The 12,914-nt window shown below is 39.8% G+C and overlaps 1 protein-coding gene across 1 annotated transcript in view; it reads right to left on the bottom strand.

Moving 5' to 3' along the window:
* Window positions 1–7,149: 7,149 nt before the first annotated feature.
* Window positions 7,150–12,914, bottom strand: part of LOC150076903 (two pore potassium channel protein sup-9-like) — a 139,660-nt gene continuing 133,895 nt past the window's right edge. Inside the window, exon 2 of the mRNA XM_090385592.1 lies at window positions 7,150–8,570. Within this exon, the coding sequence (XP_090241718.1) occupies window positions 7,753–8,570 (818 nt within the window). The 3' untranslated portion in view covers window positions 7,150–7,752. The remainder of the gene's footprint in view (window positions 8,571–12,914) is intronic.

Below are 12,914 nucleotides of genomic sequence, written 5' to 3'. Positions count from 1 at the left end.
TATGTGTGCAGTATACGCAATAAGTTTGAAACGCTGAAACACGCTGGAAAACGCTGTTTCTACTCTCACGGAGCAATGATGTAATTTGCCTCAAAATGATATAATCAAGGGTCAACCGGAGGGTTGGGAGATTGGTACTTTTCTGTAAGATTCCTTAAGTAAAGATTAAAAGTCATGTTTGCAGCAGTTCTGTTTTCTTTCGAGGCCTCTTAGTAACATGCGTATTCAATAGTACCCACATTCAGGACCAGATGCCGAAATCGTCGGCAAAGTAACCAACTGGCTTATCCAAGGCTTCCATCTATCCGCTGTCCACCTGATTTTCAGAGATCTCTTCCCTCTCTCAGTTGTCCAATCTCCATGCGAGAATGCTAAGCAGTTTCGCGCCAATCGGTATACTCCAAATCATTGACCTCACCACAATAATGCGCAAATGCGATAAGGGGAGAACTTGGTAGATTTTGTGTTTGCCTCAAATCCATTGACGACAGACCAGAAACAACGTTCGACTCCGATTAAGCCCATACTGATCCTCCTTTAACTACCAACACCAGACTTCGACGTTGGCCGGAAAATACATACCAAGTACATTACGAGACCAAAGGAGCTGGAAGTAGACAAATGCCTCGGGGCTGCGACAGCCATCCTGTGGACAGTATTGGAGACTTGCAATGTGGAATTAGGCTTTGAACTCTTGACATGTTGGTTGCCTCAATCTCTAAATATGCAGCCTCTAAGAAAATTACCAGCTCAGAACGGTCTAGAGGCTGGTGGATACGCGCGCTGAACGAGAGCTTTAAACTGAAACAATTGCTCCAGAAGAGGTGGAAAAATTTGGGTCTAGTGGCAGATAAGGTAACTTACTCTAGTCTACAGCAAGGGCAACTTCAGTTGCCTTAAATCAAGGTTAATTAAACAGCATATCGACGCCACTTGCAAAAGGAATTCTTCCCCATTATCAGTATTGTAATGAGTTTCCAGAGAAGATTGATTCTGAGGTGTGGATGAACTTTATCACGAGTTTTGACGGAAATGGCCTTGATCGTAATGAAGTGCTCGTATGCTTGATGCCGGAGTACAAAGGGACACGCTCTTCAAGATAGCTATCACTAAGCATCAGCTTATTACTGCAATCAACAACATGCCTGCAACGAACGCTATGGGGGTGGACGAAATCCCTCAGTTCATCAGTAAGTGTTTGAGCCCGTCCATTATCAACCCACTACTCTTAATATTTAATGTTATACTGCGCAGAGAATTCTTCCCATCTGTTTGAAACGTCTAAACTATGAGGCCGCTGCCAAAGATCAATACCAAAGACCCCGACTACAGCCTAGCACTTAAGGTCAATCTCTCAGTAATCATTCCTCTTCAAACTATAAGAAAAAACAATGCTCACAGCACTGACTACTCACTTTCTACCTCAGAAAGGTTACATTATGCACTACCTGACAGATCAACGATCAGTAACCTCCAAATGACAACCAACTATATCATCACTGCATTTGAAGAAAGATCTGAAGTAGTGATAACCTATTTGAACTTGGAAGTAGCTTTTGACAGTGTCAGCATTTCGGCGCTCCTAAAACATCTTCAATCCATCTATAATATTGAAGGCGAACACCGCAAGTTCCTGATCTTGCTACTGACCAACAGGACCATTACGCTAACTGTTGGTGGCCGACCGGCCACCAACAGTATGAAAGAAACATCAATAAAGGAGTACGGCAAGGAGGTGTTTTATCAGGTCTCCTGTTTACTGCCATCATTGCACTTCTAATAAATAACAGGACAAAATAATATCGTATGCGGATGATTTAAAGATGTTAACCACAATAAAGTCTTCGGATAACGTGCAAGATGTAGTAAATGCAATTAATAACAGCCTCACACAACTAGGAATCTATTTCAAACTCTGCGGTCTGAAGTATAATCCAGACAGGTCCGCTTGAATGGTCTTTTCAATGAAGCCTGAACAAACAGTCATTCAGCCAACGTATGATGGAAAAACCATTAAAAGTGCAGTAAAACATCATGACCTCGGCATTATTACGGTTCAACTACCAACTAGAAATACATTGCCCTACCATTAATACCCGGACACCCCTTCATGGATGGGGAAACAGGTCCTATGCATGCAACACGTCACAGAACCTGCTATAAATATGCACACTGGGCTTCGAACAGACAATTGCAAAAGTGGGCATGCAAGATGACACGTTCAGTAGAATTATCGCAACAGAATTGATCACCTCAACAAATGCTAGACGCCGATTAACATGGGGTAAGAAGCGCGAATCCTGGACTGTAGAGCACTGGAAAACAATCCTATGGATAGACGAGTCGAGGTTCGCAATCTACCAGTCTGATGGCCGTACCTGGGGGTGGCGAATGCCATGGGAACAATTCCTTCCTGATTGTATCCTCCCAACAATGAAGTTTGGTGGAGGCAGTGTCCAGTATGGGGCTCCTTTCATGGTTTGGCTTGTGTCCATTAGTCGTTATCGACAAAACCATGAATGCTGTGCAATACCAGGACAATTATGCGCTTCCAACATTATGGCAATACTTCGGGGAAGGTCCATATCTGTATCAGCAAGACAAAGTGCCATGCCATACTGCTCGGGTCGTAACAGAGTGGTTTGAGGACATGGGTGTGGAAAAGTTGGATTGGCCAGCGCAGAGTGCTGATCCGAACTCTATCCAGCATCTTTGGGATGTATTGGATTGTCGATTTCCTGCACATCGAGATCACCCAAATAACAAACGCAGAACTGGTGGCTAAGTTAAAGGCTAATGGGCCTAAAATTCTGCAACGACAAAAACTAACCGAAACTGCAATCTTGCTGAGATTTTAACGTAAGACTGTATCTTGGATGTATCAAGATTGGTTCAAGAATCAAATAACATCCAGCCAACGGGTTTAATGTGGTCTTTGATACAAGAGGGCAGTGGATGTTGTAGGTGTACAACTCAGTGCGAGACTGGGCAGACTGTAACCGTTCTCTTACACCGCACGAGACTTTTGCAAGGGAACAGAAAGGTGACAGTCAATGAAATAATAACCCAGTGGAACAGAGGTAACCAAAGAAGCATTTCAGCCCTCACAACTTGTCGTATCTTGCCACATATGGAGTATCGCAGCCGACAACTTAACCGGGTTCCATTTAGCTTCCAAAAAAAAAGATACTGCTATAGTTTTCTCACAAAAACCAACACAGGATGTGGAGAATTGTAAAAATGTTGCCTGGTCTCAGGGATCCTGGTTCCTGCTTCCGACTTAGTATTGTAATTCCGTTCATCCATTGGGCACTACGTAGACCGAACTAGGCGCCAGCCATCTTGGTGTCACCCAACTTGGCGCTAAATATAATAATATTTATTTATTAATATACCTTTTGCACTTAAATTAATTTAAAATAATATAATGTAATTTAAAGAAAAAGAATTATAAATATTGGACCACATAGGAATTCAATGTTGGAGTGGTATAGTAGGCGGGGCTTAATTGTAGTCAAGGTAACCAAAGACTAGGTTTAAACAAGAAAATTAGTTGTCGATATTCTTCAGTATAAATATTTATATTTTAAATATATATTTAAAAATTGTAGCATTTACTCATCCCCATCTACAAATGGAACTAAAAATATTATCTCAACGTGGAAAAGAAAAGTTAGCCCGTGATGGATATTTGTATGTATTTGATAAAGTTGAAGTGGATAAGATAGTGAACTTTTGGCAATGTGAGAGAAAGGATACGTGTAAGGATTCGTGTTAGAAAAGGTAAAATAGTTGAGTACATCCAAATGCATTCACACGCCACCTCAACATCAAAAGTAGAAAGCGAAAGCAAAATTAAAATTGCAGTCTAAAGAAACTAGAATTAACATCACAGGTTATCAATGGATGTTTAGGTAATCTGTCGGAAGATTGGCAAGGAGCCATGCCTAACCACAGAGCACTTAGAAAATTGGTGAGAAGGAAAATGAACGAACTAGCGGCATATCCTACTAATCCATCAAACGTGGGATCATTAGTGATCCCTAATAGTTTCCGAGCCAATTCGGGCAACGAACTTGAGGGAGAAAACATTTTGCTTGGTAATAGTGGCCAAGGGTCATGCAGAATTCATTCTTCTATTTGGAAGAAAACGAAATGCATTTTTACTAAAAGAAGCGATCGAAAAAATGGTAAGTTGATGGCACTTCCAAAATTTCAAGACCTTTGTTTTCACAAGTCTACGTTATGGCAGAAACGGATGGAGTTGTACATCCAATGATGTATACACTTCTCCTGAATAAGCTGCGATCTACATGAGACAAATTATTTGATGATTCTCCATATTCAGCCCGAGCGCAACCCAGAAATAATTAATTGCAACTTTGAGGTAGATACATTCAATTTGCTCTACAAGAGAAAATGATTAGTGCACTTCCATTTATACCAAGTGAAAACATCAACGAAGCAATACCTTCGTGTTTGCAGTGGTTGCAGTTCACCAGGGAGTACTGCAACCACTCCACAACTTTATCAGCAAGGCGTTGCCGATATTCTGATGGCTGGTGCAGAGTTCGCTCTTCGTCGAGATGGCCGAACCGGGTCGCCAGCGCCAGTTGTCCAATTCCGTTCTGCTTCATGTTGATGGGATGTCTAGAGATATCCCACAGCATGAAGAAAACAGCATGAGTCCATGGATCCATCCTGCCAAATGTCAATAATTAATTAAGCCAGTGTAATGGGTGTGGGGGCGTGTTTTTGGTGCATATTTCGGTATACAGTAAGTTTCCCCTTTTGAATACAGCGTATTCAAAGGGGAAACTTAATCGCTATTGGGTATAATAGCGAGTGTTTCCCCTTAGGTACTGTGTATCTAATAAAATTCCCATTCAGCTTATAGAAACTTGAACATTCTTAGATGTATTATTATAATCAAAACATTTTATAAAATAATTGAATTAAAGTGAATTATGATGGTGTTTTAAGTCATCCTTCTTCCACCTCTCGGAAGCATCTAGGCTCTGGGTATTGCACACCCATTGTGTGCAATAGACAATGCAGCCTTGGCAAGGTCCGTTGACAAGCGTTAACCAAAGATATGAATCTAATTTCGACACGTTTTCACTGACAATAGCTTCTGGGAGTCATTAAAGATTCCTTACCAGATTTTACCTTAAAATTTTCAGCAGTTGGTATGGTCTAATCTACATTCTTTATTGTCTGAAGAACAAATATGCCTGCAATGGCATCCTACCAGAACGTCTCTTCCTTTCTCTGGAAGAAGTTAAGGTCTTTTCAATGTCCTCTCCTTCTAAATGAATATTCGTCCATCCCCTGCATGTGCCACCCTATTATATACCCATTAAGATATGTTTCCTTGAAGTGCCAACTTTTATTAGCAATGCATTAGAGTAAGACTGTACTAAATATACAAATAATGTTTTTAAGTACTGTATTTTATCACATCCTGTGAAACACGATGGCAACTCCATTAGCCACACTTTCTGTAAATATTTTATTGTTTTTCAGACACAACAACGTGGACTTTTAAAGGTCCATTAAAACGTCATATTTCGAGCATTATCGTAAAAAGACTTTCGAATAATTAAAACATCAAATGAAAGTTGGGTACAATGTCAACAATATTATTAGCGCTCACAGCGCCATCTAATATTTAATGACCAAAGTTATTATTATTTTTTTTAAATAATTATTCTCGCGATGCGTATAATTAATTTTTATTACTGTCTGCATTCGGGTGATAAATTCTATTTAATAAAAATTAAAAACAAAAAGCAATAAGAAACATCAAACTTCAAAGGGAAAAAAAATCCATAATTTTATTCAAGCAAAAGTGACTTTTTCATAATATTTCTTTTTTTTTTCTTTTTTTTTTTTTCCCCTAAGATTTTTATGATTAATTTGACAGGTAGGCTAATGGCAGTTGGTGTACTATCGTACCTACTGCCATCTTGGGAGGTGGGGGTGGGAGATGTAGTCAACATTTTTCTCTTTCTGGCTATTATATACATATGATTTCGGTGCCTACAAGCAAGGCATGACTAGTGGGTGAAAACTGTGTTATAATCAAAGGCTAAAGTGTACAGTAGGCTAATTTATTTCTCGATTTATGAACAAAGCAGGAACAAAATAGCTAGGAAGGTGATCAGATTTCCCTCTTCTGATTGCAAAGCGCCATTTTGAATAACCGTCGTGGACGATGGGGGTTTTAGGATAAGGCAACTGTCAAAGGGGAAAGAAATCTGTTCGAATTTTGTAGCTTGCGCGCGCGCGTGTGTGTGTGGTGTATAAGTGTGTGTGTGTGTGTGTGTGTGTATAATAGATGAAGCAGTAGGATTGGAGAAGCTACATTCAGGCACATCTTTGGAAGATACAGAACTCTTCCCTTCTTCATCCGTTTGTATTTATAATATTATATTATATTTTTATCAACACTAGTCCATCGACACGCTGAACAGAGTATCGTATTTCTGTTCATGTTCAAAATAGGTAGCGAAGATTCAAATATATAATAATGTATTATGATTAGAAGAGCTGTAAATATAGAGAAATTGTAAAAATTGAAGTAATATTATCATAATTATCTGTAACTGGGAACGTTTGTTTTATATTTATATATATAACGCCTCATACTTATTGCATATACATGTATTCAATAATTACAATAGAGTTTGTATGAAAATGATGTAAGGAAGCCATTTCATTCGCTGTTCTAGACTTATAGGCGAAAAACAAAACAAAAAAATAAATAAAATAAACAAATATCTGATTTCTAATTCAACAAATGCTTCCACCTAGCTAATGTCAGTAGAATTTGAAATAGATTTTTTAAAAAAAAAGTCAAAAATTCTCAGATATTTAAATATTGATCTTAGGATGGATGAAATGGTCCAAAGTCTTTAGTGATTAGATATATATATATATCGTTTCTTTTTTTCTCTTCTTCTTCTTCTTCTTCTTCTTAATAAGAATTAACTCTACGGTCATGGAAAACGGGATGTTTGCTTGAAATATGATGTGTACTGTAGAAAAATTTGACACAATAAGCTCACGTTTCTTGGTAATACAAAACAGAACTGAATTCCACTAGTGATGAATCTATGAGAGGAAAGAAAAAAAAATAATGTAGAGATTTAGGTTACAAAATGACATGCACCTTCTTCGTGAGGAAATAAATGTCTTTTAAGTTAGAAGTAGAAGACTTGGTTCTCAATTTGGTCATTAGATGGCGTTGCTGTCCTCTGAATGAGGCCAAACGGTCGATTTCAAATGCTACGTTTTCTGTTTCTCTCTCTCTCTCTCTCTCTCTCTCTCACTCAACCTCTCGCTGTCTATTTTGTTCTCTCTCTCTCTCGCTAGCTCTGTCTCTCTTTCTTAGCCAAATATGGAAAGGATTCATTACCCTGATGGGCAAAGTAGTGTTGTTTTTTCTCTGTTGTGTTCCTCAGCTTCTGTTTGGACCACGATGCACCACTGTACACTGAAGCAATGTTGTCATCCTCCGTGGGGGGAGGTTCAGACAGCAGATGGTGACGGGCCTTCACGTCAGAGTCGATGGCCGGTCTCTTTGCTTTCTCCTCCTTAAGTGAGGGATCCTCTTTTTAGCTAGAGGGCGTTTTCCCCCCGTTACCGTACGGGGGGAAAGAAGGGGAAGGACATCTTCCGTCAACTTGGGTGGAGACGTAGAAGATGAACAGAACGGTGAATTTTCCGAGTGTTAGCTTTTCTTCGTAATCAGATTGAGGCTCTCTTTTGTTTCATGTCGTCACAATGGAAAAATAGGGTCGTGTCGGCATGTACGGAGTTCATGATGTCATCCCTAGTGTCCGACGCGCTCAGTACGTGCATGGGCAGCAGATGCGACGGTTTGTTGGGCGACCGTCGCATCGAATAAACATGCCTGGGCGTCCTCCTGTGGGTGTAACACGTGCACGAGCAAACCGAGGTGACGTCATCGGTGTCAGAAGCCTCCGGGCCCTGGCCGGAAATAATGCTTCCGTTGGCTGTGATGACGTCTCCTTCCAGACGAACAGCCTCTTGCGCCGCGGACTGGGCCTCTGCCTCGTCTCTCCTTTCGTCTTCCGTGTTCATAGTCATGAAACGAAGCACGAGCAAATTCATCGCTGCCGACACCACCGACAGTCCGAAGAGGATAAACACTAAGCTAAAGGCGACGTATTCCGGCCTCCGTTGGAGGGCGCTTTCCTTCTGCAGGGCCACGTAATCGCCAAAGCCGATGGTGGTCAGGGTGATGAAACAGTAGTAGAAGGCGTCGAAGTAGTCCCAACGTTCGTATTTGGAGAAGGCAGCTGCTCCCGTCGTCATGACGATGGTGGAGAGGATGGACACGAGACAGATGAGGTTGGTCTCGGACACCTCCGTGTTCTTCATCCGCAGGCACCTCTTGCCAAACTTCAGTAGGTAAGCGACGAAGGTGTTCAGCCTCTCGCCGATACTCTGGAACATCACCAATCCCAACGGGATTCCGGCTAAGGCGTAGAACATACAGAACGTCTTGCCTCCCCAAGTAGCAGGGGTCGAGTGTCCGTAACCTAGCAACGAGAGAAAAGGAAATGAGATCACATTAATGACCATTAAAGTGAGCAATTAGCCAAAAAAGAAAAAAAGGAAATTTAACTATTTAAATTACGGTTATGAATTGTATTGCGTTGGGATATGAGTGGGAATGGAAGAACACACAGAAGAAACCAGTAACATAACCCTACGAATGCTCTCTTTCGGTCTTTCATCAAAAACGACATGTTTATGGTTGCTTTTATACAACAGATTCAGCATATACTTGTTCGTGAATATTACGTCATCCCTGGCCAAAAAATTAGAAACCTTATTCAATAACTAATAGGACTTCCTTTTCCCTAATTACGGTCTGTACATGTGGTGATATGGATTCCACCAGTGTCTGAGAGTGCCTAGATTTGACCATTATTCCGTCAGGATCTTTGTCAGATGCTGTGTTTTGGTCAATAGAGGACTGCAAATTGCTTTTCCAACATATCCCAGACATTCTCAGTTGGATTCAGATCGGAAGAAATAGCCAGGCAGGGTAGACGTTGGAAATCTTGAGAATGTTCCTTGAACCATTCAGATACAAATTTTCAAGGTGGATAGTTGCGTTGTAGTCTTGAAAGAACTCATCGCAATCGTCAAAATGAAGCATTGAAGGCTCGTGTTACCCGTAAGGTAACACGACCTTATAATGGCATGAGGAAACCCACTCCATGTCATCAGAACCTATCCAATACCATGGTGCCACCTCCAGCTTCTTGAGTGCCTTCATGAGGTCCATGTCACACTTTCACCCTACAAAAACACTGTATATCGAGACTCATTCCAGAGCCCTTGTAGGTACAATTGGTAGAAGAATTCCGCCAACTACCTCAGTAGAGACATGAAGGCATGAGCTGAAATTTATAAATATTTAAAAATAGTATCAATAATTCAAATAATTGTTATGATTACGTTCATCACACTGGGACACATTTAAAATTAAATTGTAGCCTATTTTTTTTTTTCAGAGAATGAAGGTAAGGATTTGAATCATTTGCATATCTAATATCACTTTACGTGCATGCAAATTCTGGAGCAACTCCATCTACTCCTTTTGGGTACGTCAACTCTTCTTAAAGTGAGTCGTCGGCTGTTCTGTTTATTCGTTTTGCTAAAGTTACCTGTGAATGAATCGTATTCCTGTTTTTATTTTCGATCCACGTGTTAATTTAAACCTTGTCCATGAATAATCGGTATTCTGAAGATGAAATAGCAAAAATTCATTTCATTTATGGACAAACGAACGAGAATAGTAGCGCAACTTAGTGTCTTTACAGAGGAACTTTCTCCACCGATGATGTCCAGCCAAGGATACCTTTTCAGTCATCCGTCAGAGTCTTCGAGAAACAGGATCCCTTTTACCTATTACAACTGATTGGGGAAGAATCCGAATAATCCGAACAGTACGTTAGAGGAACAGGTGGAGGACCATGAAGGATCTATGATTTTCACCCATCAGCTGTGTTTTGTCAATCGTTTTTCACGAATGAATCACAATTCACCAGAGAGGACATTCTGAATTTTCACAACATTCAACAATGGGCATGGGAAAATCGTGTTTATGCCTAATCTCTGCATCAGCAGCAACTCAACTGGAACATTTAGGCTGGTACCATTGGTGACTGAACTTGGTGACTACCGGATTGGTCTATTTTTCCTACCATCTATGCTTAATGAAAAAAAGTAGCTGGCAGAGGAACTAACTGCATCGCTGGAAGAAGTTCCATTGGAAACTGTGATTCATGCGTGATGGGTCATTTGATGGAAATCAGGATACTTATTTTCCTGATTAGGATAATAAGTATCCTGATTTCATGGTGTAAAATTTTCACAGGTGTAGAAAGATAAAGGAAGCAAGAAATGAAACTGCTCAAAAATCGCTCTCGGGAGGTATGAATATAGAATAAAAAAGATCCCCTTCTCCACCTTACACTGGAAACCGATTTCACATCAGATAGCGAAGACAGGGCAGCAGGTCGATGAAGTGAGAGTTTAAACGTATTGACTTTTCTTCCAGTGGAGAAGTCTGTTTTTTCTCTATGGTAATGTCATTCGGATATTACTTCTCCTCCATTTCGTTCTTATTTAACCAATCTATACCTTCACAACTAACCTATGTCCTGTTTACAGCTGTTTCCACGGTTACCCCGAGTAAAAATATCCCCCAGTAACCTAAATCGAAAATTTTTTCTCTGAACCTTCATTGTGATGGTATACCGCGTAACACCTTGACATGCATTCGACTGTGGCGATCCACCTCTACTACACATACCATGAAAGAAGAGAGAATACAAACGCTCAAACCTCACGTGTGCTCTCAGAATGCTTAAAATGTCAGATAAAGGAAGCAGAGTTCATTCCACTGCTTCAAAAAAACGATTGGCATTTTTTTAAAGTTCATTTTTAATAATTAATACTTGATAATTAATTTTTATCCAGATGAATGACACATTTATATACTTTTATTTTTACATTGTATCCGAAAACCAGTACAGTTGATCTATTAAATCAATGAAAATGTCGGCTACGTTTCGGGATCACTTCAAAGTAGCGTCATCAGGGTAAAATTTCTTAGATCAGACTAAAATGCGTGCAATGGCGTCAAACTATAATAAACAGAATTAATTAAAATCTAGCGTAGATTGAAATATCAATTTAATTAAGTTTAATGTTAATCCGCGTTATGGTTTTGGCTAAACAGGTTAATTTTTAGCTGAAAAATATATTTTCAAGGAGCTTATTGATGCCTAGCGTATCGTGAGAAGGGAGAAGATATTTTGGCACAATCACGCCCGGTCACACGACCTTGCATTAGAGAGAATTCGCAGCAATCCTCTATAGCCCCTCAAAATGGAGTACAGGTCTGAGGAAGTCTAATTTGGTCTGCAGACTCGATTAAGAAGCACGCAGAGGCCAGACATTGTGTGCTCGTACCAGCATATGCTTTTGGTTTGCTTGAGTGGTAATGAATGGCAAGTATAATGCAGGCTACAGTCACCTGGGAAGTCATGTCGAGGCTAATGAGGCGAGAAGAGCATCTAGTTCGTTTCTATGCAGCCTCCCCTCTTGAGAATGGTGACACGTGACGCTGTTTCCGCGCAGCCGTTACGTTTCCCAGTGACGAAAACCCGGATGAAAACTTCCTGGATGTTTACATGCGATGCCTTCAAGTCTGCTTTTCAACTCGCTACCAGGCAATCGTTATAAATGTTATTTCTTCCCAATTATCCGGCAAGTGAGAACAGCTTTGCGCTCTTAATTACTATATGCGGGGTCCTCATTTAGCGCGTGCGTGCAAGCGTTTACCCGCTTATGGGCATCTGCGAGTTTATTGATAAACGCGCAGTTGGCTGAATGACTTTAAAGCGAAATTAAAATACGAATAGTAGTGTACGCTGAATGACCAGAGATCAAATACATCAATATCGTATTTACTCGCCTAAATCTCCCCAGAAAAGTATTGAAATTTTAACGGAAATTTTTTTATCCATTTTTTTTTAAATTGGGTTTTTCATCCCGAAAAAAAGGCAAACCCACTTTAAACACGCAATTTTCAAATGTTATATACCTACGCCTTGTGATCTTAGCTGACCTGGCGTTAATTAAAAAAAAGATGGATTCTATTTTCGAATCATCATTTTGTAATAAAAGTGAAATTTGTTAAAATTATTTTTTCGGGATAAAAATTTGAACCAAAAAAAAAAAAAAAAGAGAGAGAAACTAACAGCACATGAATAAAAAAAAAAAAAAAAAAATGCTAATCTGGGGAATCAAACAAGAATCGAACGAATTGCCTCAGTGCTGCACCACAAATGAACAGCACTTCTCACAATGCGATCAGGAAAACCACTATTAAAAGTTATTATTAAAAAAAATGAATTAATTTCTTAGTGAATAGGAATAGCTTCAGAAAAATCCTTCTTTTGTATGGATGATAGCGCCACCTATTGAGTCTTTTAAACCTCGTTTCTTTTGTTCTGTAGTGATCATAATCCTCTTATGAGAGTATGGAATCTTTTTTTTTTTCTTTGTAAGGTTAGTTGCTCTTTCGGTTGACATGTATTTCTCTCTGTCTCTCGAGGAGAAACTTTGCATCTGTTAATATTTCTCAACATTGTTCCAGAGACGTGACAAGAAAATCGTGGGATATTTCATGAATGATTACAGTTCTCTCCAAGACCAAAATCACAGCGTACTTTCTATCCAGGGTTATTCTATCCGGGAAAAAAAAACATACAAAACTTTCAACACTGGCTTTACATTTTCTTCCAAAGAGGAAACATCAGAAACATACGGTCACAGTTGAACAGTTCAATTTTGCAAGTACG

The sequence above is a fragment of the Mastigoproctus giganteus genome, chromosome 12 (genome assembly GCF_048544385.1).
Source record: "Mastigoproctus giganteus isolate SK-2022 chromosome 12, ASM4854438v1, whole genome shotgun sequence".
Lineage (NCBI taxonomy): Eukaryota > Metazoa > Arthropoda > Arachnida > Uropygi > Thelyphonidae > Mastigoproctus > Mastigoproctus giganteus.
The sequence above is the reverse complement of the archived record's forward strand: the minus strand, read 5'-3'. Positions and strand labels throughout refer to the sequence as shown.